General features: G+C 44.9%; 1 protein-coding gene, 1 long non-coding RNA gene and 1 other non-coding gene across 3 annotated transcripts; 1 reads left to right on the top strand and 2 right to left on the bottom strand.

Moving 5' to 3' along the window:
• Window positions 1–491: 491 nt before the first annotated feature.
• Window positions 492–24,000, bottom strand: Ppp1r8 (protein phosphatase 1 regulatory subunit 8). The gene is made up of 7 exons (XM_042688718.1): window positions 23,890–24,000; window positions 21,413–21,473; window positions 14,271–14,424; window positions 12,205–12,425; window positions 9,481–9,625; window positions 3,766–3,830; window positions 492–1,816 (listed from the first exon to the last, which is right to left on the bottom strand). Exons 1-7 carry the CDS (start codon window positions 23,943–23,945, stop codon window positions 1,463–1,465), a joined length of 1,056 nt encoding a protein of 351 aa, XP_042544652.1. The 5' UTR covers window positions 23,946–24,000; the 3' UTR covers window positions 492–1,462.
• On the bottom strand, window positions 18,496–18,659 carry LOC122115353. Its single transcript, XR_006148754.1, has one exon.
• A 135-nt stretch (window positions 24,001–24,135) lies between the features above and the next one.
• Window positions 24,136–25,223, top strand: LOC122115303. Its single transcript, XR_006148741.1, has 2 exons — window positions 24,136–24,516; window positions 24,881–25,223. It is a non-coding gene; the product is annotated as an uncharacterized LOC122115303 (long non-coding RNA).
• The last annotated feature ends 1,030 nt before the right edge of the window (window positions 25,224–26,253 follow it).

The raw sequence follows: 26,253 nt of genomic DNA, 5'->3' as shown, positions 1-26,253 counted from the left end.
TCCCTAACTCAAGGGGTTTTGTTGGAGTGCTGTGATTAGAGGTGTGACCCCATGCTGGTTTCCACACAGCGCGCTCACTGGGATGAGATTCTAGTACATGGGATCCGTCCACGCCCACCGCGCTCTGGCACAAATTCCTGCAAGTTGAGCAGCTTTCACTCCTTTTGCTCCTGTGCCAGGAGCCATAGCACCAGTGCATGCAGAATGGCAATGCATGCTCATTCCAGCAGCGATGCTATAAGGTTTGGTCTCCCCTGACAAGGCCCTGCTCCACCTCCTGCGGAAGGGCAGCGAGAACCATGCACGCCATTGCTATTTGAGGCCTCAGCCTGTGGGTTACAGTCTTGAATTCATCTCCACATTTCTCAGGGGCCATCTTTATTTGTGGTAGTAAGATGGGGACAGAGCACTACCTCCCAAGGCCATGCTTCTGACAAACGTTCCCGATGGATGGCAGTGATGGTGGCGAGGGACTCAACACTGCACCCAAATGACAAAAGTTACGTTTAATTTACAATGTAATAAAGGTTACAGGTAAAAAGCTACACAGAAAGCGTGAAAAGGCCTATTACACAAATGTACAAATCTCTGTACAAAGCTCCTCCCTTGGTCTCTTGTGTTAGCCAGTGCTGTTCCTGAAGCTCTGAACGAGCAGAGCTTGCCACCCGGGGGAGGAGCCTCCACCAACAGCTAAAACGTCCTCTTAAGAGAAACCAGTTCCTTACAAAGTGAAATCTTCTCTTTTTAAATTTGATCTGCCCCAACCCGTCACAGCCTTTAAAACTGCCTCCATACCACACTCAAAAAGCAAAATAACGCCTTAGAGTAGAGGACAGTACTCTGGAATTAAATTTAAAAAAAAAATTAGGCAAGTGGAGTGCTTCAGGTTGGACAAGAAAAACAGGTAAAGGTCAAACAATACTGTAGGTTAAAAAGCCTAAACCTGTGCCAGGGCACTGATAACAGACGAAGGGAAATCAAAATGTTCTTACTCCAACAGAAAGGACAAAAGAGAAAAGCCTAACTATTGGACCTCAAAACCATCAACCCAAGAAAACACGTTCGAGTTTAAACCTTAGCTTAACTGATCAACCTGAAATCCATGACAACTCCTTTGCTACCTGGGACTTTCGAGGCCACGTGACCTCCCCAGGTCTGGATTCCATCTGAAGGCATGTGAATCACCCTAGGGAGAAGGAGAGGAGGGGTAGGAAGAGCCAGGGCAGTCTACTTAAAAGTACCCACGAATCCTCTGTCTACACTAAAGCGTTCTCAAGACAGGTGTTTGTGGGCTAGTCCAGCCCCACCTGCGGGCTCAGTATTACATGGTTTAGGACCCCAGGAGACATTCTCAAAGACGATACTGCACACGTGGAAATTTTCCTCCCTAGTTCATTAGTTCTGTCACCCTTCCACCCCATTCCCACCCAATCAATCCCCCACTTCTCCATGACCAAAAATATCAAATCAGTAAGGAAGGGGTGGGCTTCTTGCCCGGCCACGCCTCTTTTGCATATTTCTTCTTCTTGGGTTCGTTTACAGCTTCAGGATTATAGACAGCAGGGTTTGGTGTGGGGTTCATGTTCACTGCTGACGGCACAACGGGAGTCAAGTCCACATCAGGGGCAAGGTTCGGGTACGGCATAGGCAAGCCACCGATGAGCGCCGTTCCATGGATGCCGTGTGGCTGGGAGCCTGCTTCGCTGTGCGTGGGGGGCAAGCCCCCGTATAGTCCTCCGCTGAAGGCAAAGTTCTGCATGCGTCTGCTGCCTGACTCCTCCAGGCCCAGGGAGCCATGGCCCTCCACCCGCTTCTTCTGTAGTTTTCCATGAGAGGGGAGACAAGAGAGGGGAATCAGGAGGTGAAGCATTACAGAAGTTTGGTTTTCAACTCCAGAGCTAGGAAAATGGCCTTCTGGGCTTTTCTGTTTTCGAGAACCCAGTACACATCCTGAAATCTTAGGGTTTAAAAGACCTTACAATAGGGGCTGGGAAGGTGGCTCAGTGGCAGAGCGCTTGCCTTGCATGCATGAGGCCCTGGGTTCGATTCCTCGGCACCACATAAGCAAAAAGAATAAAAGCCGGAAGTGGCGCTGTGGCTCAAGTGGTAGAGCGCTAGCCTTGAGCTGAAGAGCTGAGGGACAGCACCCGGGCCCAGAGTTCAGGCCCCACAACCGGACCCAAAAAAAAAAAAAAAACCTTACAATAGTCATCTCTAACACAATGGCTCTCAACTAGCACTTCACAGCAAAGTTTTCACCATCTGACACCAAATGAGAAATGTTTAATCTATCTAATTTAAACGACTAGACTTTAGCCTAAGGTCATATACCTTCCTCTCATACATTGGGGCTAAAATGCACTGGTAGGAAATGGGCGTAATAATTTATTTTCTTGGGGGAGGGTGTTACAGAAAAAAATGGCAATTTCTTGTTGGTTACTCAACTCTACTTTTTTTTTTTTGGTCATAGGGCTTGAACTCTGGGCTTGGGTGCTGTCCCTCAGCTTTTTAGATCAAGGCGAGTGCTCTACCACTTGAGCTACAGCGCCACTTCAGGTTTTCTAGTGGTTTATTGGAGATAGGAGTCTCATGGACTTTCCTGCCTGGGCTGTCTTCAAACCATGACACTCAGATCATGAGTAGCTAGGGTACAGACGTGAGCCACCACTGTCCTTTTACTTTTATTATATTATTTGAACTCAGGGCCTGGGCACTGTCCCTGAGCTTCTTTTGCTCAAGGCTAGCACTCTACCACTGAGCCATGGAGCCACTTCCAGCTTTTTCCGTTTGTGTGGTACTGAGGAATTGAACCCAGAGCTTCATGCATGCTAGGCAAGCACTCTACCACTAAGCCATTTTTTTTTTAGGGGTCAGTCATGGGGCTTGAACTCAGTGCCTGGGCACTGTCCCTGAGCTGTTTTGCTCAAGGGTAGAGTTCTACCACTTTGAGCTACAATGCCACTTCTGGTTTTCTGGTGGTTAATTGGAGATAATCTCACAGACTTTCCTGCCTGGGCTGACTTTGAACCCTGATCCTCAGATCTCAGCTTCCTGAGTAGATAGGATTATAGGTGTGAGCCACCAGCACCCAGCTTTCTTTTACTTTCTTACACTGCATCAAAGCTAATGAAAGAGCCTCCTGGCTCCAGACTCCTTTACTATTAGATGCAGATGAACAAGACTATGACATATATTGTCAATTTAGATTGAAGTACATGAGTTCCACACCTGCTGATTAAATCAACTAAGAGCTAAAAATTTTAAGAGGGGAAAAATTGTACTGTATTTTTTATTTAAGTTTTTCACCTACAACTCTTTTTTTTTTTTTGGGTCCGGTTGTGGGGCCTGAACTCTGGGCCTGGGCGCTGTCCCTCAGCTCTTCAGCTCAAGGTTAGCACTCTACCACTTGAGCTACAGCACCACCTCTGGCTTTTTTCTTTTTGCTTATGTGGTGCTGAGGAATCGAACCCAGGGCCTCATGCATGCAAGGCAAGTGCTCTGCCACTGAGCCAGCTTCCCAGCCCTCACCTGCAACTCTTCTATGATATTCTAGTATTCTCTACACATAGAGGAGGGTAAGAGTGTTTCCACAAAATGAAAAGTGGTAGAGAACACAGAATGTTTCAGAGCTCAACACTCTTTTAATATTTATCTTACAGCACAGGGTTTTCTTTCTTTTATGTGCAGTGCTGGAGCAAACCATGGCCTTGCTACACAGTCTACCACTCCAGATTAGGTCAAATACTGTTAAAATGTGTTTCTTACCTTTACTGGGACCACTGCCGTTTGCACCATATTCCTGAAGCGACCAACTGAGGGATCCACATCCTCTGCAGAAAGAGATGAGGGTTTAGGTTGGGTTGGCTCTCTAATGGGAGGGAGAAAGGTAGTGGCCCACTACAAAACAATTACAACTTTTTTTTTTTTGTTGTTGGTTGTAGGGCTTGAACTCTGGGCCTGAGCGCTGTCCCTCAGCTCTCCAGCTCAAGGTGAGCGCTCTACCGCTTGAGCTACAGCACCACTTCCGGTTTTCTGGTGGTTTATTGGAGGTAAGAGTTTCACGGACTTTCCTGCCCGGGCTTTGAACCGTGATCCTCAGATCTCAGCCTCCTGAGTAGCTAGGAGTACAGGCGTGAGTCAGCGGCACCCAGCCTGCAACAACTTCTTTAAAGAGAAAAACACAAAGCCAGACATTAGTGGCTTACGCTGTAGTCTTAGGTATGCAGGAGATCAAGATCTGAGGATTTCAGTTCAAATCCAGCATAGGCAGGAAAGTTTATGATACTGTGTGTGTGTGTATGTGTGTGTGTGTATATTCACATGTGTGCATGAGCGCACACCTAGGTCCTAGGGCGTAAACTCAGGGCCTGTGTGCTCTCCCTTAGCATCAGTGCTCATGGCTAGTGCACTACCACTTTGAGTCACTAGAAGCTCCACTTTCAGCTTTTGGTGGTTAATTGGCCTTTTTTGCCCTGGCTGGCAAGATATTCCCATGATCCTCAGATCTCAGCCTCCTGAGTACCTAGGATTACAGGTGTGAGCCACCAGTGCCTGACTCATTAGACTCTTATCTCCAATTAACCACCAAAAAGCTGGTAGGAGAGCTGTGGCTCAAGTAGTAGCATGCTAGCCTTGAGTGAAAAAGCAGGGAGAGAGGGGGAGGAGGGAGAGAGAGAGAGAGGGACAGGGAGAGGAAGGGGGGAGGAAGGGGAGGAGGGAGAGAGAGAGAGGGAAGGAGAGGGGGACAGGGAGAAAGGGAGAGAGAGAGAGACAGAACACTGGAAGTGTTTACTGTGAACAGGGCACTGTTCTATTTAGGATTCCTACGTAGCTAGGATGGTAGGCCTGTATCACCACGCTATTGGCTAAAATGGGGTTTTGCTAACTTTTTGCCTGGGCTGGCCTCAAGCTACAACCCTTCCAATCTCTACTTTCTGAACAGCTGGGATTATAGGTATGAGCCACTATGTGCAGTTGAGGTACTGATTTTCTTTCTTTCTTTCTTTTGCCCGTCGGGGGCCTGAACTCTGGGCCTGGGCACTGTCCCTCAGCTCTTCAGCTCAAGGCTAGCGCTCTACCATTTGAGCCATAGTACCACTTCCACTTATGTGGTGCTGAGGAATTGAACCCAGGGCCTCATGCATACAAGGCAAGCACTCTACCACTGAGCCACCTTCCCAGCCCGAGGTACTGACTTTCTTTTTCTTTTGGTCGGTTGTGGGGCCTGAACTCTGGTCCTGGGCGCTGTCCCCCAGCTCTTCAGCTGTAGACCAGCGCTCTACCACTTGAGCCTCGGCCCCACTTCCAGCTTTTTCTGCTTATGTGGTGCTGAGGAATCGAACCCAGTGCATGCAAGGCAAGCACTCTACCCCTGAGCCACATTCCCAGCTCCAAGGCACTGATTTTCAATGAGAAAAAACACAGCAGATCAGACCCTAACTCCTGAAGGAGACTTTGTAGGGCCCACATTACTGATTGTTCATGAATAAAAACAAAAGCTTGTCAAAAATACAAAATGCTAGCAGGGGGCTGTTGGCTCACGCCTATAATCCTAGCTACTCAGGAGGCTGAGACCTGAGGATCACAGTTCAAAGCCAGCCTGGGCAGGAAAATCCGTGAGACTTTTATCTCCAATAAACCACAAGAAAAACTGGAAGTGGTGCTGTGGCTCAAGTAGTAGAGCGCTTACCTTGAGCTGAAGAGCTCAGGGACAGCGCCCAGGCCCAGGCCCAGAGTTCCAGCCCCAAGTCCAAAAAAAAAAAAAGAAGTTGTAGCCATTAGAATAGGCCTATGGCTTTCAGAGGAATCTTCTCTTTTAGTAAATCTAAGGTAATTACTTCTTTTTCTTTGTTAATGTTGAGCCAAAACTAGGTAACCTTTGGCTCTGGTTGTGGCCATTCCAATCCTGACCACAATAGCTGGGTTCCCTTTCTCCCTTCATGTATGCTTCTCCAATATCGCTAGCATCCAGGGTACATTCCACAGCTTTGAGCCTCCCTCTCCCTCCCTACACTGAACTACACAAGACATCTGGGGGAATTCCTGTCCAAACATCAACCAATGGGGTTACCATCACTGCAAGTCTTCTTTATTAGCTGCTCCTAAGGCTTGAAACCAGGGCCTGGGCGCTGTCCCTGAGCCTCTCTGTGCTCAAGGCTGCGCTCTACCACTTGAGCCACAGTGCCACTTCCAGCTTTTTGATTATGTAGTATTATGGAATCAAACCCAGGGCCTCATGCATGCTGGGCAAGCACTTTACCACTGAGCCACATTCTCAGCCAGTCTTCTATTAGTACAATCTTTTTTGCTGGTTCTAGAGCTTGAATTCAGTGCCTGGGAGCTGTCCCTGAGCATCTTTTGCTCAAGGCAAGCACTCTACCACTTGGGCCACAGTGCTATTTCCAGCTTTTTTGAGTAGTTTATTGAAGATAAGAGTCTCATCAAATTTCCTGAGTAGCTAGGATTACAGGTATAAGCCACCAATGTGTGGCTAAAGTGTGTGTGTGTGTGTGTGTGTGTGTGTGTGTGTGTGTGTGTGTGTGTGTGTGTGTGTGTGTGTGTGTGTGTGTGTGTGTGTGTGTGTGTGTGTGTGTGTGTGTGTGTGTGTGTGTGTGTATTGTCATGGGGCTTCAACTCAGGGCTTGAGTACTGTACCTGAGCTCTTTTGCTCAAGGATAACACCCTACTACTTTGATTCACAGCACCATTTCCTATCCTGAACTGAATTGCTCTTGATTAGTCTTACATCTTACTTAAGACAGTGTTTCCAATAAACTAAAATCCCTAGACATTTTTTTTCCCTCATGGTTGTCAGTGGAAAAATCTCCATTCAAATCATTTATTTATTTGTTTGTTTGTTTGTTTTGGGTTGGTCATGGGCTTGAACTCTGGACTTGGGCGCTGTCCCTGAACTCTTCAGCTCAAGGCAAGCGCTCTACTGCTTGAGCCACAGCGCTACTTCCGGTTTTCTAGTGGTTTATTGGAGATAAAAGCTAGCTTTGAACCATGATCCTCAGCCTCCTGAGTGGCTAGGATTACAGGCGTGAGCCACTGGTGCCTGGCCTTTTTTTTTTGGTCGGTCTTGGGGCTTGAACTCTGGGCTTGGGCACCATCCCTCAGCTCTTCAGCTCAAGGAAAGCACTCTACCACTTGAGCTACAGCACCACTTCCAGTTTTCTAGTGGTTTATGGAGATAGGAGTCTGTCTTTCCTGCTCGGGCTGGCTTTGAACCTCGATCCTCAGATCTCAGCCTCCTGAGTAGCTAGGATTACAGGTGTGAACCACCAGCAACTGGCCATTTAAATCATTTATATCTGGAACTTAAATACAGGACTTAGAAGTTATTCTTACAGCATTTGGGGAATAAAAGAAACTTGTTCAGCTGTATTGCTCATTTCCATGTATTGAAATTGATTTTCAAACAAGGTTATTTTATACAAATTCCAGTACTGGGCTGGGAAGACATCTCAGTGGTAGAGTGCTTGCCTCACACGCATGAGGCCCTAGGTTCAATTCCTCAGCACCACATATACATAAAAAGTCAGAAGAGGTGCTGTGGCTCAAGTGGTAGAGTGCTAGCCTTGAGCTAAAGAGCTGAGAGACAGTGCCCAGGCAGAGTTCAAGCCCCAGAACTGGCAAAAAACAAAAACAAAAACAAAAAAAACACTCCAATAAACCGGAAGTGGCGCTGTGGCTCAAGTGGTAGAGTGCTAGTCTTGAGCTGAAGAGCTCAGGGACAGTGCCCAGGCCCAGAGTTTAAGCCCTACCAGAGCCATTGAGATTAACATAGGTCCATTAACAGAATACTGAGTGATGGGAAAACTAGCAAACTTAGTGGCCCTCCCTATAAATCAACACTCACATCCTACACTACCATGTGTACTACATGTAAGTGACTTCCTTACAGAGGTAAGTTTGGTAAATGGTGGCAGAACTACTAATTGTACTCAGAACCCCATAAAGATAATAATGATGGGCTGGAGGTGTGGCTCAAGCACCAAAATGTCTGCTCAGCAAGCTTGTAGGCTTGAGTTCAAAATTCCAGACCACTAAAACACAACCAACCCACCAACCAACCACCAACCTCCATTAGGATACAAACATACTGGCTAGCAGAAGAGAAGGAGCCTTGCTCTATATACTGCTTTTGTGTGTGTGTGTGTGTGTGTGTGTGTGTACGCGCGTGCATGCATCAGTATGGAACATGAACCCAGTCCTCAAGTTTGTGCTTGGCTTTTTCACTCAAAGCTGATGTGCTACCGTTTGAGCCACACCTCTACTTCTGGCTTTTTGCTTATTAACCGTAGATAAGAATCACATTAATTTGGGCTGGGAAGGTGGCTCAGTGGTAGAGCACTTGCCTTGCATTCATGAGGCCCTGGGTTCGGTTCCTCAGCACCACATAAGCAAAACGAAAAAAGCCAGAGTGACGCTGTGGCTCAAGTGTAGAGCACTAGCCTTGAGCTGAAGAGCTGAGGGACAGCGCCCAGGCTCAGAGTTCAGGCCCTAGGACCAGACCACCCCCCCCCCCCCAAAAAAAAAAAAGAATCACATTAATTTGTCTGTCTGGGCTGGCTTTAATCTGTAATCCTCAGATTTCAGCCTCCTGAGTTCCTAGCATTACAGGTATGAAGCATCAGTGTGACTTGGCCTTCCTTAATCCCTTTCTTTCTCACTGTAATTGGGTAATGCTTGAACTGAGCTCTTATCTAAACAAAGCATCTTTTTTTTTGTCAGTCATGGGGCCTCAACGCTGGGTCTGGGCGCTGTCCCTCAGCTCTTCAACTCAAGGGTGAGCCACAGTGCTACTTCTGGCTTCTCTGCTTATGTGGTGCTGAGGAATCAAACCCAGGGCAAGCACTATACCACTGAGCCACCTTCCCAGCCCCCACAAAGCATCTTTTATCCTAAGATTTGCAGAGAAACATCCTGAATGACTTACAGTCTGTGTTTTCTTTCCTCTTCCTTTTTTTCATTTGTGTTGGACCTGGGGCTTGAACTCAGGGCTTAGGGGCTGTCCCTGAGCATTTTCAAGGCTAAGCACGCTACCATTTAGCTCCATTTCCAGCTTTTTGGTGGTTAGCTGGAGATAAGAATCTCGCAGATGGGGCTGGGAAGGTGGCTCAGTGGTAGAGCACTTGCCTTGCATGCATGAGGCCCTGGGTTCGATTCCTCAGCACCACATAAGCAGAGAAAAAACAAAAGCCGGAAGTGGCACTGTGGCTCAAGTGGTAGAGCGCTAGCCTTGAGGTGAAGAGCTGAGGGACAGCACCCAGGCCCAGAGTTCAGGCCCACGACCAGACCCACCCCACCCTCAGCTCCTCACAAAAAAAAAAAAAAAAAAAGAATCTCACAGACTTTCTTGCCCAGGCTGGTTTTAACTATAATCCTCAGAACTCAGCCTCTGCATAGCTAGGATTACAGATATGAGGTACCAGCACCTGGCTGGCTCTTTTTCACCAGAAAAAAATGAGACCTCACCTGGGTTGATGATTTCATCATCCTCACTGAACGTCACTCTTGAGTTCTTCCTCTTCCTCTTTGGTCTCTGAATGTCCAGATTTCCCTCCTCAATGGTGAGGGTTGAAATCCGCTTGTTGTGGGCAGTATTGAACTCTGTCAGGTTCTAGGCCAGGAAAAACAAAATAGTTAGTATACAGGGAATTTCATGGAGAAAATATCACTAAATTAAGGGTATAAAAGCATTTGTGGCTTACTCTGATCTCCAAAAGCAAACAAGACTCCCTCTGCTTTTAAAAAAGATCGGTAATGTCCAATATGCAATATGCAATACTAACAAGTCTCATTTAAAAAAAATGAGATCATCCTCATCAACTCATGAGGAGTGCTAGTCAGAAGGAAGTGTACAGGTCATTTGTGCAAATACCCTTGAATTTTTTGTTGATTTTTAGTGAAGGCTACATGATGAGGATTAAAGAAAATGACTGTGAAGAAGAGCAAGCATTTAAATTAAATAAACAGAATTGTGTAACAATTGAGAGATGAAAAAGGACAGCCAGGTACTGGTGGCTCACATCTGTAATCTTAGCTACTCACGAGGCTGAGATCTGAGGATCATGGTGTGAAGCCAGCCTGGGCAGAAACAGTTTGTGAGACTCTTACCTCCAATAAACTACTCAGAAAAGGCCAGAAGTGGTACTATGGCTCAAGTGGTTGAGCACTAGCCTTGGTTACAAAGAGGCTCAGGGACAGTGCCCAGGCCCTGAGCTCAAGCCCCAGGATTAGACCAAAAAAAAAGGACAACTCACTACTTCTCTCTTAGGGGCTTTCTCCTTTTCTTAAGGATACTACTGCCAGTGCACTTAATTTTTGGCATTAATATTTTGTCACTGTACTTTCTGTGCCTGCCCCAGTTCTATTCATAAGCACCCATCCATGTATCTTGATAATTAACCCGGCCTTAGCACTGCTGCCTATGTCTTCCAATCCATTGGACTTCTTCCAACCTGCAATGCAGTTTGAGAATGAAGTTTCAGAATGAAGACCCAGAAAGAACCTAACACACTGAACTAAAAGACAAAAAAAAAGCATGGAAGTGGCCTGGAGGAGGAAAAAAAGCAAGAATGATGGCTGCTTCTTCAGAACAAAATGACTTCTAAATTGTAAAGTTCCTTTTGAGCTTGGCAGTTAAGTTGCCTTGGTGTACAGGAATAGAAAATGGAGGTTATGTACTCACTTGCATTTGGTATGTCTGAACAAAATCACATCAGTACAGTGACAGGCATAGGAAGAATAGCCACATCACAAACCGCTGGGGTCAGCCTCCAGAAATGGAAAATTTAGGCTGAGCCTATGTCAGTGGCAGAGTGTTTGGAAAGCATAGGGCCATGAGTTCAGTCCCCAGAACCAAAATAAAAATATTTTTTAAGGGCTGGGAATATGGCTTAGCAGTAGAGTGCTTGTATAGCATGCTTGAAGCCCTGGGTTCAATTCCTCAGTACCACATATACAGGAAAAGCCAGAAGGGGTGCTGTAGTTCAAGTAGTAGAGTGCTAGCCTTGAGCACAAAGAGAAGGACAGTATCTAGACTCTGAGTTCAAGCTCCAGGACCAGCAAAAATAAATAAATAAATTACCACTCAAAATCTGGAAGGGGTACTATGGCTCAAAGTGGTAAAACACTAGCCTTGAGAAAAACAGCTCAGAGACAGCATCCAGGCTTTGAGTTCAAGCTCCACATAAACAACAACAGACTTTCAGGGATTCCAGAGCCAAAAGCAGTCTTTTCTATATCAGACACTTGGGCTATTTGGACAGTATCAAAACAGTTTGATAAGTGAATGAAAGTATTAGTTTTGGTGAGCCAGTACTGTTTAAAAGAACTTTCTATGGTGATAGAAATATAATGGTCCCAGGGTATTGAATGTGGATTGATTTCAAGATTTCTATTAGATATCAAAACCTACAAATGTTTTCAGTCCTTCAAATAAAATACATATAAACTTGGTACATCTTCCTATAGTTTAGATCATTTTCAGATTAATACTAATACAATGTAAATGCTGTAAAAAAAAACCTATATTGCTGAGAGTAATGATAAAAAAAAAGCCTGTTCTGTACATACATAACTTTCTCCCTCACTGAAAATATTCAATATAGAACCTGTAGACACAGAGTTGTATTTTCAACATGGTATCCACTAGCTATGTGACTACTACTGAATCCTTAAAATTTGCTTAGTGGTTACTACACTGGACAACATAACTCTGAAGCTGTCACAAAGACATAAAAATGTAAGCCCAAGTTTTGGCTTCTAATAGCCATGAAGGAGCCCAGGACACTTGGGAGGGTCCCCAGTGGCAGAGAGACTCAGGTACAGTTGGAAACATCACATTGCCACGGGCTTATTAATGGGCTTAAGAGAAGCTCCTGGGGCTGGGAAGGTGGCTCAGTGGTAGAGCGCTTGCCTTGCTTGCCTGAGGCCCTGGGTTCAATTCCTCAGCACCACATAAGCAAAAAAAGTCAGAAGTGGTGCTGTGGCTCAAGTGGTAGAGCGCTAGCCTTGAGTTGAAGAGCTGAGGGACAGCGCCCAGACTCAGAGTTCAGGCCCCACAACCAGACCCAAAAAAATAAAAAAAGAGAAGCTCCTGCTGCTAAGTCACTGGACTTCAAGCTACATAAGATAGTTAACTATGGACAGATCCATGATCCCAAAGACAAAACAATGAGATAGACATGGAATTACATCAAGTTCTGTTTCCTCTTCTGGAAGCCCCAGTAAGCCCTTGAGTTCATCATCCTCTCCACCCATCTTCTCATCTCCTTTCACAGCCGATGGCAATGTCTGAGGCTTCTCCCGCAGCGTGTACGCTCTTGTGGATGCGCCAAATGAGACCGTAGAATCGATGGGGATTTGCTGAGGTTTGTGAGGTTCCAGCCGAATATGACCCAAGAAAGTGCCATGTGCTGGGAAAAATCAAATCAAATCAGAAATGTAAGAGAAAAAAGAAAAAAAAATAGTTTGAGTTTTGGAAGGGATAGATCATCTTTGCCTCTCACATTGTTAGCTCTTCCCAGAATCACTTCTGCTTTTTTGTTAGTTTTTAAGTCATAAAAAATTTCACTCAAGATTGTGGTTGGAAAACAAATTTGCGTGCGTGTGTGTGTGTGACAGTACTGAGGACTGAAGCCAGAGCCACGGTGTGCATGCTAGGCAAGAGAGCTACCCTTGAGCTACAGCCCCAGCCCCTTGTTTTTGAAACTATGGCACTATGCAGTTCAAGCTGGCCTTGAACTGGGTATGTAACTCAGGATGGCTTCAAATGTGCAATTGTCTTGCCTCCACTTCCCAAATCCTGGGATTAAAAACTGATATGTGCAACCACACCCAGCAGAAAACAAGCTTTTAAAATGAAAATGGTACTGAAGCTCAACTCTCTTTAGATTTCTTTTTTTTCTGCTCATAGCTGGTACTCTACCACTTCAGCCATACATTGGTCCAGTTTTCGGCAATTAGAGATAGTCTTACTGGGACTTTTATGTCCAAGCTGGCTTCAAACCATGATCCATGGATTTCAGCCTCCTAAGTAGCTCAGTTTACAGGTGGGAGCTACAGGCACCCAGCTCTTTAGTGTATATCTTATACATCTTCAGACTTCTTACTCCCTCCCCACAAAAACACCATTGCCTTTTCTCTGCAATCAAATAGGCTTGCTCACATTTCGTGTCTAAATGAGTGGCTCCAATCCAGCAGAAGCCATGGACCCCAAGACAAGAAATGGGCATGACCATACTCTACCCTCTTCCAGCTCCAACTTTGAGCACCACAGAAATTGCCAGCCTTGTGGCAGCCATGCTTGCTTTCCCAGGTCAAGAAAGGCAATTGACCAATACAGGCACAACGTCAATGACAAAACAAACCAAAATCCTACCAGAGATTCTGAATATTTTTTCATTTTGCACGTTATAAAATGGAAAGAAAAGACCAGATAAGTACTTGAAGACCAGGCTCACCAGATCTCTGATATAAATAGACTGTGGAGGTAAGCATGTCTGTGTGTGTAGGCAGTGGGGTGGAGACCAGCGGAAGTCATAATAGGCCCAAGAACCAGAACTTTTTACATTCTGAACTTATAAATGGGCAAAACAGACAAACTTCATGAAACTAAAATGGATACAATTCCCAGTTAAATCAAAATGATGCTAGGATAAAGTAAGTATCGCTGACGTTTTCAGCACTGCTGTTATACTACATTAGGGAAACTAGTCATGGTCTCTTCTTCAAGTGGGCCTCAATCTTTTATGGTCTTATCTACGTTGGATAATACTTTCTAGTTCCTGGGTAATATTTTTGTTCCCTATACCTATGTACCTCATGCAAAAGAGTGTTCCTCAAAATGTTGTTCTGTCATTAACATAGTCTGTCATCACCTATAAAAGGAAGACAAGACATCACAGAAATAGAGAAAAGCTGATTTTTTTTTTTTGGTCGGTTGTGGGGGCTGAACTCTGGGCCTGGGCGCTGTCTCTCAGCTCTTCAGCTCAAGGCTAGCGCTCTACCACTTGAGCCAGTGTCACTTCCGGCTATTTTCTGCTTATGTGGTGCTGAGGAATCGAACCAGAGCCTCATGATGCAAGGCAAGCATTCTACCACTGAGCCAACTTCCCAGCCCAGAAAAGCTGATTTAAACAAAATAACAAACTTTTCCTTGGATGAGCAACAGAACATGTTTCTCAAACTAAGAACTCTAAGGGCATTTTCACACTGCTCACAGGAAAAACGAGCATGTGAAACAGGAGGGAAATACTTACTACTGTTGAGATCTATCAGGAAAACTCTCTTCAGATGCTTGTGGTAGACCAGAGCAGCGTGGACTCGGGAGCAAGACTGGTGGTCAATGGTAAAGTCACACAAATCAGGGTTTCTCCCAAATAAGTAATATTTCTTCTCATCAATAATCAGTTTCTAAATAAATATTAAATTAAATATTATTTAAGATCTTACTGCAACAGAATTACCAAATACTTTCAATCAAATAAGTATGTAATCCTTTGGTATGTGTGTATGTCAGTGCTGGGACTTGAACTCAGGGTCTAGGCACTGTCCCTGAGCTGCTTTTTGCTCAAGGCTAGCACTCTATCACTTGAGTCACAGCGCCACTTCTGTCTTTTTCTGTTTATGTGGCACTGAGGAATTGATCCAGGGCTTTAGCATGCTAGGCAAGCAAGCACTCTACCACTGAGACACATTCCCACCCTAAGTACATAATCTTAAGTAGATAAATTTCTTGCCCAGGAGAAAAACAAAAGAATCCTAGCTGTTTTTGTTTTTAATTAATTCTAAGGTATTAAAAATCAAGCCAGGCACCAGTGGCTCATGCCTATAATCCTAGTTACTAAGGAGGCTGAGATCTGAGGATTGGGGTTCAAAGCCAGCCTCAGCAGGAAAATCCATAAGCCTCTTATCTCCAATTAACCACCAGAAAAGTGGAAGTAGCACTGTAACTCAAGTGAAAGAGCAAGGGCCTTGAGCTGAAGAGCTCAGAGATAGCACCTAGGCCTAGAGTTCAAGGCCTAAGACTGATCAAAAATAAATAAGCTGGGCGCTGGTGGCTCACGCCTGTAATCCTAGCTACTCAGGAGGCTGAGATCTGAGGATCTCGGTTCAAAGCCAGCCCGGGCAGGAGAGACTGTGAGACTCTTATCTCCAATAAACCACCAGAAAACTGGAAGTGGCGCTGTAGCTCAAGTGGTAGAGCGCTCGCCTTGAGCTGAAGAGCTGAGAGACAGCGCCCAGGCCCAGAGTTCAAGGCCCACGACCGACAAAAAAAAAAATAAATAAAATAAATCAGTTCAGGTTTTGTTGTTGTTTTGGGTTATTTTTTTTGTACTGAACAATGGTCCCATAGTCTTCTCTGTATCATGCTCCTAAGCAATCTTTTCATTTGTTGCATATTAATTCCTAAAGTCAGTATCTAGTATTTTCTCTTTGGGCAAAGAGAAAAAGCATTTCAGTCCATTAGTTCACCTACTGACTGAACATGGATCAACTCTGCTATTACAATGCCATCAATGTGAACATGGATCAACTCTGCTATTACAATGCCATCAATGTGAACATGGATCAACTCTGCTATTACAATGCCATCAATGTCTTGAATGTGAGTCTAGCTATTGCCCTAGCTCCTCCAGATTTTCCAAGTTTAGGGAAAGAGAATGAGGGGGACTATTATGGAAGAACTGTTAATGCTAGGTATTTTAAACACAACCTCATCTAATTCCTCAAAATGATTTTGTGAAGCAAGTATTATTTCCACTGTTAAAGAGGTTAGAGAGATAAGCTAGGCTACAGTGGCTCACACCTGTAATGCTAACTACTCAGGAAGCTGAAATCTGAGGACTGTAGTTCAAAGCCAGCCAAGGCAGGTAAGTCTGTGAGACGCTTGTTTCCAACTACATAAAAGCTGGAAATGGAGCTGTAGCTCAAGAAGTAATTGCTAGCAAAAAAGCTCAGGGACAGTGCCAAGCCCTGAGTTCAAACCCCAGAACTGGCATAAAATAAAATAAAATAGGTTAGAGAGATTACTGACTTGAACTGCTAATACTTGAAACGATGTACTATAAGTCTGGAAAAATTCAAAGTGAAGAGCTCCACAATGATTTCAGTTACCAGTTCTCTAGTTTGGCCACTTAATAATCCTCATTTGATTGGGCTGGGAAGGTGGCTCAGTGGTAGAACGCTTGCCTTGCATGCCTGAGGCCCTGGGTTCGACTCCTCAGCACCACATAAGCAAAAAAGAAAAAAGCCGGAAGTGGCGCTGTGGCTCAAGTGGTAGAGCGCTAGCCTTGAGCTGAAGAGCTAAGGGACAGCGCACAGGCCCAGAGTTCAGGCCCCATGACTGGACTCCCCCTCAAAAAAATAATAATAATCCTCATTTGAATATGCTGCCTTTTTCCTTAGAGGGGAAGATCTCTAGTTCACATTTCACATTCTACACCACCTAAAATCCTTGAGAAACTAGGTGTGGTGACACATATTTACTCACGAGGCTGAGCAGGAGATGTATGTTAAGGCAATGAATTTTTTAAGGAGTACTGTGGGTCATATCCTTAATTTTTTTCCCCTTTGTTTTTAAAAAAATTTAATTGTAGGGGCTGGGAAGGTGGCTCAGTGGTAGAGTGTTTTTGCCTTGTATGTGTGAGGCCCTAGGTTCGATTCTTCAGCACCATATAAGCAGAAAAAGCAGGGAGGGGTGTTGTGACTTAAGTGGTAGAGCACTAACCTTGAGCTGAAGAGCTGAGGGACAGTGCCCAGGCCCAGAGTTCAGGCCCCACAACCGACAAAAAAAAAAAAATAAATAAATTTTTTTAAATATAAAATTTTAGGGGCTGGGAAGGTGGCTCAGTGGTAGAGCACTTGCCTTGCATGCTCGAGGCCCTGGGTTCGATTCCTCAGCACCACATAAGAAAAAAGCTAGAAGTGGCGCTGTGGCTCAAGTGGTAGAGGGCTAGCCTTGAGCTGAAGAGCTGAGGGACAGCGCCCAGGCCCAGAGTTCAGGCCCCACGACCAGACCCCCTCCCAAAAAAATATATATAAAATTTTATTGTTATTTTTAAGGTATTATACAGAGGAGTTACCATTTCATAATTCAGGTAATTTTTATTTTTGAACAATGTTACCCTTTCCTTTGCTCTCCCCAAGTTTTCCTTTCCTGTCCCTGCCCAACAAGTCACAGAGTTTATTTTCCACACAGTATACTTAAAAACTACTTCTCTAGTTTCTTCCAAGCCTCGCTTTAAGGTTCAATTTATTCAAGGTAGCCTATGTATGTAGGTTACGTGGGAAGACCTGTGCAGCAGTGTCCATCGGCCACGTGGCCGAGCTTGTTCCAGGCACATATACTACTCCAGAGCGTTAAGATTAAACAACAGCCTGATAGCAGAATCATACAGTCACCCTCTGTATGCTCTGATCTAACCTTAAAGACTTCGGTTAAAAATACAATATTATGAAGGGGTGACGCTGATCAAGCTGCACTATATTCATAAACTTTTATTAAATGGCAACTCCTTTGTCCAACTACTTAAGAGGCTGAGATGTGAGGATCACAATTTGAAGCCAGCCAGCAGACAAATTTAGTAGTCTCTTATCTCCAATTAACCATCAAAAAGCTACAAACAGAGGTGTATCTCAAGTGGTAGAATACCAGCCTTAAGCAGAAAAAGCTAACACACACACACACACACACACACGCACACGCACACGCACACATACACACACAGAGAGCCTGGGAAACTAGTAAGATCCTGTCTCCTACCTTCCAACAAAACAAACAACAACAAAAAAGACATTGTTTTACAATTAAAGGAGAGCACTGGAATGGTAACACCTTATTCTCTTGTTGAATTTTACTGCATTTTTCATTTATATTTACATGTACAATTCTGCTCTCAACAAACTTAAATGTGCTTACATCAGTTCTCACAGTGGGTCACAGGCATAAGACAGACCACCAGTTCTTGTGTTCTTAAGTAATGAGAACCAGAATTCTATGGCTCTAGGTTTCCAAATACATATCAGTGATTGAAGAATTTGTTTTTGGTAAGAAGAAAAGGACTCCCAAGTTAAAGGTACATATTCACTATTAAAGGCACCTCAACTGCAGAAATATTAAGTATGGAATTTTAATGGAAAATAGAAGTCAGAACTAAAAAATGTGTAAATCATGGGGCTGGGAAGGTGCTCAGTGGTAGAGTGCTTGCCTTGCATACAGGAGGCCCTGGGTTCGATTTCCTCAGCACCACATAAGCAAAAAGAAAAAAGCCAGAAGTGGCTCTGTGGCTCAAGTGGTAGAGCGCTAGCCTTGAGCTGAAGAGCTGAGGGACAGTGCCCAGGCTCAGAGTTCAGGCCCCACGACCGGACCCCCCCCCCCCCCCCCCCACACAAAAAAGCGTAAATCAGTGAATGAAGTAACACATTGATCTCTCTATAGTCATTAAAGCCATAACTTCTTAAGGGAGTAGCTGTGTCTACTTAAGTTGTGCCTATGAGTTATAACTCAGAGTGTGTCTTTATACTCTGGGCTTAACAGACTCATGGCTTGTTTTAATATTGCACTTCTTCTACCCAGCTATCACCACATATCACAGGCCTTGGACACAAGGCTAGGATATAGATAGCTCGGTGAGTATCAAGTGCTGATGAAGTTTAAATCCTTAAAAAATAAAAAAATAAACAAATAAACACCTCTGAGCTAGGGATGCATCTCAGTAGTAGAGCACTTGCCTAGTGCATGAGGCACTGGGTTTGATCCTCAGCACTGCAGAATAAATACATAAATGAACACATACACACATCTCAGGTTTATTCCGGTCAAGAACAGTATAGAATAACTAAGGATTATAACATGACAATTCTGTGGCAACTCAACACATCTAAAAGTACTGACATGCCAGGTACCAGTGGCTCATACCTGTAATACTAGCTACTCAAGAGGCTGAGATCTGAGGATCACGGTTCAAAGCCAGCCTGGGCAAGGAAAGTCCGTAAGACTCATATCTCCAATAAACCACTAGAAAACCAGAAGTGGCACTGTGGCTCAAGCAGTAGAGCTCTCACCTTGAGCTGAAGAGCGCAGGGATAGTGCCCAAGCCCAGAGTTCAAGCCCCATGACCGACAAAAATAAATAAATAAAAGTACTGACAGAAAATGTTATTAGCAAATGAAAAAGGTTAAGTGAGAGCATGAGGCCTTGAATTCAAGCTCCAGTACTGGCACATGTACATACGTATGCACGTGCACCCATACACAGAGTGGTTCTAAATAAGTGAGTTTTGAAAATAAATTATTTCACAGAGGAATGTGATGTTATTATTAAAATTAGGTCTGCTAAGTGGCGCTGTGGCTCAAGAGGTAGAGTGCTAGCCTTGAGCTGAAGTGCTCAGGGACAGCACCCAGGCCCAGAGTTCAAGCCCCATGACTGACAAAAAAAAAAAAAAAGAATGTCTTCATTTTGGGGCTGGGAAGGTGGCTCAGTGGTAGAGCGCTTGCCTTGCATGCATACGGCCCTGGGTTCGATTCCTCAGCACCACATGAGCAGGAAAAAAAAAAGCCAGAAGTGGCACTGTGGCTCAAGTGGTAGAGTGCTAACCTTGAGCTGAAGAGCTGAGGGTCAGCGCCCAGGCCCAGAGTTCAGGTCCCACAACTGGACCCAAAAACCAAAAAACCCCTAAAATTAGGTCTGCTGCTTGTTTCTTTCTTCCTGTTGCAAACTAAACATTTACTAAATTCTAGAAACAAAATGGATTTCTAAATGTTTTCAAGGTTTATGCTGTTCAACATGGCAACAAAAATCTTAATTGTGGAAGCATCTATAGTAATACTGGCTTTACAGATACTTATAGTTAAATTATTTCCTTGAACAATCTTGATATTTTTGAATGTTAAAAGAATTGGGTGTCAGTGGTTGATACCTGTAATCCTAGCTACTAAGGAAGCAGAAAGCCACAGGCTTTCAGTATGAAACCACCTTATGTAGAAATTCCTTAAGACTCCAGCTCCAAATTAACCAGCAAAAAGCCAACCTGGAGGTATGGTTCAAGTAATATAATGCAAGTAGAGTGAGTAAATTGAGCAAGGGTGAAGCTGAGTTCAAACCTGAGTAACAGTAAATCTAATCACCCATGACAAAGGAGCTCTGAATGACAGGCTGGATACATGCTTAATTAGGAGCAGAACTCATTTCAACTCATGTTTGCCTTCATACTTTGTAACACTGCTTATTACAACATCCTAAGTATGACAGTAATATATATCCTTTGGATATCACTAAGGTTTAGCATATAACTCAGTAGTATAGTTCTTACCTAGTGTATATTAAGCTCCAGGTTCAGTCTCCAGCAACACAAGACAACACAACACACACACACACACACACAAATTCACTAGCTTTTCAAGCTAGTAATCATAGAATTGCAATGATTTTACTATATACATCAAACAAAAACAACTGTCCTCAATAATGGGGATTTGAACTTAATTCCAGTGGAATAACCAGTGGGTTTAATCTCCATTTCTTGGAAACTAACAATGAAGACATTAACAAACAAAACAAAACAAAAAAAACCCTGACACAATTAAGAGTTATCAAAACTCAGGTTGCCGTGAAATTCTATATGGTATACACTCTAAAAACTGACATAAACGCTGGGCTGGAATTCTGCTAAACTTTTATTTTACAGTACTCACCTCAACTGTAGTTACATAATTTTTGTGTGTGATTCTGTTCTCCTTTTTTTTTTTTTTGGTCAGTCGTGGGACATGGAACTCGGCCCTAACACTTGAGCCACAGTGCCATTTACGGCTTTTTCTGCTTATGTGGTGCTGAGGAATCGAACCCAGGGCCTCATGCATGTTAGGCAAGCACTGTACCACTGAGCTAACTTCTCAGCTCCCCATTAACTGTTTTGAATGAATGATTTTACTATCATTTCCTTATCCTTTTTGACCAAGTAGCTAACTTTATCATAGTTCTTTGGAGGAGCTAGACCTGAATCTCATAAAAACAACTTTCAAGTTTAATTCAATCTATATCTTCATTTTCTTTTTCAGTTGTTGCCTCCTTGTTCTTTCCACACAATTCCATGTACTCACAGGAATTCACAAATTAGAGTGCTTCCAGTTTGTAATAAGGCCCATAGGCCCAAGACCTATTGAAACTGTTCATTTGGAAGGTGAGAGGGAAAAAAAAAGCTCAGTGTCTGTAGGATATGAGCTTTGTTTAAATGTGTTATATCATCATGAGCTTTTAATAGGAAAACTCAGGATGAACAAAAGTAGCATTGCCAGAAAACAAAGCACAGGAGAGGAGGTGGAAAAGTGAGTCACTGCAAAAATCTTCAGAATGGGGGGGGGGGGGGGGGGGGGGGGGGGGAGAAGACATTTATTTCCATACCTCAATTAGCTTATCTCCTTTGACTACATCCAGATGTAAGCCAGGTGGGGGCTTACCTGCCCTGTAAAAGAGTTAAAAATGCATTTTCAGGATGAGTTCATAAATATCATTTACAATCTTTGTTTCATTCAACATCACTGCTCTTTTTTTTTGTCAGTCTTGGGGCCTGAATTCTGGACCTGAGCACTGGCCCTCAGCTCTTCAGCTTAAGGCTAGCGCTCTACCACTTGAGACATAGTGCCACTTCCAGTTTTAAAAGTCTCATGGACGCCGGGCGCTGGTGGCTCACGCCTGTAATCCTAGCTACCCAGGAGGCTGAGATCTGAGGATCGCGGTTCAAAGCCAGCCCGGGCAGCAAAGACCGTGAGACTCCTATCTCCAATAAACCACCAGAAAACCGGAAGTGGCGCTGTAGCTCAAGTGGTAGAGCGCTCGCCTTGAGCTGAAGAGCTGAGGGACAGCGCCCAGGCCCAGAGTTCAAGCCCCACGACCGACAAAAAAAAAAAAGTCTCATGTACTTTCCTGCACAGCTAGCTTTGAACCATGATCCTCAGATCTCAGCCTCCTGAGTAGCTAGGATTCAGGCATGAGCCACCGGCGCCGGGCATCGCTGTTCTTCTATAAGCCTATAATTAGTTCATGTGCAAGTAGAAACATCCATCTACTTCACTATTATAGTGCCTTTCCACATTGACACTTCCCAAGGGATTCAACTGCTCTAAAAAGAGATTTTGGTATATCTGAATTTAGAGCAGCACCAAAGAGACCTATATTTTAACACTGGATATTCACTTTAAAGGTAAAACAGCATAGATGCTAAGTACTATGGTTGGGATAGGCCCATCACCTGGAGTCTGCTATTACCTTAATATCATAGAAAGTTAGAATGAGTTAGCTGTTTTGAGCTGATCAAGATTAGTCTCAGCTGGGTGCTCATGGCTCAGGCCTGTAATCCTAGCTACTCTGGCATTGAGATCTGATATATATATCTATCATATATATATATATATATGATAGATATAGATATATATACGAGAGAGATATATATAGATAGATTACATATATGTATAGTTCCCAAAGAGTCTCATATATATATTTTTTGGGGGGGGGGGGGAGGGGAGGGGTCATGGGGCTTGAACTCTTGGCCTGGGAGCTGTCCCTGAGCTCTTCAGCTCAAAGCTAGCACTCTACCACTTGAGCCACTTTGGGTTTTCTGAGAGGTTTACTGGCGATAAGAATCTCAAGGCCTTTCCTGCCCCAGCTGTCTTTGAACTGCCACCCTCAGATCTCAGCCTCTTGAGTAGCTAGGATTACAGGCGTGAGCCACCATGCCCCGCTGTTGTATTTAATACGCTGTCCCAAATTTAAAATCAATGAAGTCAGAGACCAAATGGACAAAGAAGTTGGAGGCTGAAGCAAATGGAGGTTATAAAAGTGCAAAGAAATCCAGAAAGTAGCCACACATACACACACACACACACATTCACTTGCTTCCTTTGCTCAGGGCTCCTACATGAGAAATATATCTAATCTATCTAATTGAAGATGCAACATCATCTCAATAATGAATGATGCTCAAACCTTTTTATGGCAATAGTTTAAAGGACAGTGAACTGGACAAAAGCCCAATTTTATCTGGGAAATAGAAAAAGGAATTACATTTGAAATGCATTTCGGAATGCCCGCTATGTAATCGCCTCAGGCCTAGGAGCTGCGGATACAGATGCATGCACATATCTGTGCCCTTGCAGAGTTCAACATGGGGGTGTGTGTGTGTGAAGAAGAACAAGTAACATGTTAACGATATACAGTAATGAGCTACAAGGGGTAAAAGCTCTAACTCGGGTGTGTCTCGCTTGCAAAGCAACTCACATTTATTCATCTTCTACCTCCTCAAAAGACTTAAATCGGCCCACCACTCCCAAGAACTTTCCAAGGACTGAAAAAGATTTCATTCCAACAATTCCTGCCATCTTTTGTGCCGAGCTTCCTGCTGGGCACTGAGAACAAGGGGGTCAGGTTGGCGCCATCCCTGTCCTCAGGGAGCTCCCAGTCCCGGAGGGGGAGGGGGACGCGGGGCGGCTCCCCACGCGGGACGGGATGCAGCCCGACACGAGGGAGGGCCGCGGGGCTCCGAGGCGGGCCGGGCCCTGGGGGGCCGGGGCGGCTGCACAGCAGTCAGGAGTTGGGGGTTAAGTTAAGGACCAAGGTCCGGGGCACCCCGGCAAGCGCTTGGGCGCCCTCCGGACTGTTAAAACGAGCTCCTTGGGGGCCCCAACCCGTGGATCGGGAGCAGTTCTGGGCCCGCGCTCCAGGCTCCGGTTCCTCCACACGGCGCCCGGCCCCGCACGGGGACAGTTTTCCCCTGTCACTTCGGGGTCTTTGAGCCGTACGTTCAGTCACAAAAAGAGAGCCGCCCTTCCTGCCCAGGTTAGGTCCAGCCGGCCCATTCCGAGCCCGGCAGCCGCACTACTCACCAGGTCGGGCAGTCGAACAGCGGGAGGCTAGAGCCGGAGTTCGCGGCTGCCGCCATCTTGCGTCTCCCCCTCCCATTTGGCGGGCCCGAAGCACGCCGGGAAACTGGGAGACCGGGAGGGAAGAGGTGACATCCCAGCAGCCTGTGCGCAGTCACGCACGCAGGCAGGCGCGCGCGCGCGCGCGCACGTACCCACGCAGGCACGTGGGGCGGTGCTTTTCAGTGGGTCAGATTTTGAAGTCTACGCCGGCTTCCGGGAGTTAGTGAAGGTGGCTTCTCTCCGGGAGGGAAGTGTCGGAGGACTACGGACGGAAACCACGGCGTCCCGCTACTTCCGCCTGCAGAAAAACCGACATCATCCCCTAAGGCTTGCCCTGACATCCCGTCAGCCATTGGTCCTCAATATAGAGGAAAATCGGAGGGCGAACCTCGAGACGGTGGCCATCAGTCTTCTTTCTCCTGTGCAGGCCCTCCTCCTGGAAGTCTGGGCCTGGAGGGCTTCCGTAGAGTACATGGGAATCTATCCTAGGGGAAACCTAGTATGCTTATGAAAACTAGACGCCTGCATCCAAACTTAGATCCGATCCGAAGGCCGGTGTTCCAAACTTCACTGTGCACAGCTCAAACGGTTAGTCAAGTGTGGGCTCTTAGATTTTGAGCATTGAGATTGCGGTCTTGCCCTAGGCCACAGGATGGGTAAAGGGAACCCCCAAGGCACAGCCTCTGGTTGCAATGTCTACTGAGTGATTATGTACCTAGACAAGTGTTTTTCCTGGAGCTTGGGCGCTATCCCTGAGCAATTTTGCCCAAGGCTGGAACTCTGCCACTTGCCACAGCTCTACTCAGGCTTTTTGGTGGTTAATTGGAGCAGAGTCGCAGACTTTCATGCCTGAGCTTGCTTCAAACTGCGGTCCTCAGATCTCGGCCTCCAGTGTAGTTTGGATTACAGGCGTGAGTCACTAATGCCCCGCTTCCCCTTTTCACTTTTACAGAAAATTTGGGACGATCTTCCGACCTGCAGATAATCACTATCCAACCAGAAAGAGGCAGTCCCTCATGAAGCTAAGGAATCTCTAAGATGAAAGTATGTTTTCTTGATTCCTTCCTACTAGTCTTAAATAGAAAATTAACCTGTTTTGAAAACTTTTTGCCCAGGATGAAATCTCCAAGCCTTCTGATCAAACCACAACATACCAACTAAAGTTTTAAAATTACCACCTTTTAGGTAGTTTGGAAAAATTATCCTTTCCTCTAGCGCATGCTTGAATACAAATCATCCAGCAAGAATGGTAACTAATCAGATCATTTATCAATAAATCATTTTCAGCCTTGTGATTCTTTTTTTTTTTTTTTTTGGTCGGTCGTGGGGCTTGAACTTTGGGCCTGGGCACTGTCGCTCAGCTCTTCAGCTCAAGGCAAGCGCTCTACCACTTGAGCCACAGCGTCACTTCTGGTTTTCTGGTAGTTAAATGGAGATAAGAGTCTCACAGACTTTCCTGCCTGGGCTGGCTTTGAACTGAGATCCTCATCTCAGCCTTCTGAGTAGCTAGGATTACAGGTGTGAGCCACAGGTGCTCGGCTATAGAGTGACATTTCTTTACCCTCCACAATACTACACCTTTATTTCTTTTAAGAGAGATACTAGGTTATGCAATACTCCTAGACCATTCTAATAAAGAAAGCAGGACCAGAGATGAGAAAAGAAAATGAATACAAGGGTAAACATACAATTTACACCATTCGTCTGTTCAAACTAAATCATAGCCATCTTTATTCAGAGATGTTATAGCTAGAAAAGAGCTGCTGAGAAAAACTGACACTTACCCAAATATCTCTGGCAATCTAAAAACAGGACTTTTTGCACCCCAGTCTAGTTTATCACCTCCAAACCACTGGTTTTCACCCATGATTGTTCATACCTAGAACTGATCTCTGTAACTTCAAATATCTAGAACTTAAAAAAAAATCCTTATTTCAAAAATATACTCTAAGTGAATCTAGAATCTTGGAGTAGGGGAAGGACCAAGGTATTAGGACTTTTTGAAGCTTCTAATGTAGTCGGATGCTGGTGGCTCACGCCTGTAATCCTAGCTATTTAGGAGGCTGAGATCTGAGGATTGTGGTCCAAAGCCACCCCAGGCATAAAAGTCCCCATATCTCCAATTAACCACTCAAGAACCGGAAGTGGCATTGTGGCCACTAGTCTTCAGCACAAAGAGGCTCAAGGATAGCAGCTAGGACCTGAGTTAAAGCCCCATAGCTACTGTAAAATCATAGTTAAGAACCACTGTCCCAAACCACAATGTCCCTGCAGATATCTAGGCCAGGCACAGATAAGGAAGGTTCTGTGAATAGGTATATTAGG

The sequence above is a fragment of the Dipodomys spectabilis genome, unplaced genomic scaffold, assembly GCF_019054845.1.
Source record: "Dipodomys spectabilis isolate Male_0828 unplaced genomic scaffold, ASM1905484v1 ptg000118l, whole genome shotgun sequence".
In the NCBI taxonomy this organism is placed as follows: Eukaryota; Metazoa; Chordata; class Mammalia; order Rodentia; family Heteromyidae; genus Dipodomys; species Dipodomys spectabilis.
Note: the sequence above shows the minus strand (reverse complement) of the source record. Positions and strands in the feature narration are given on the sequence as shown.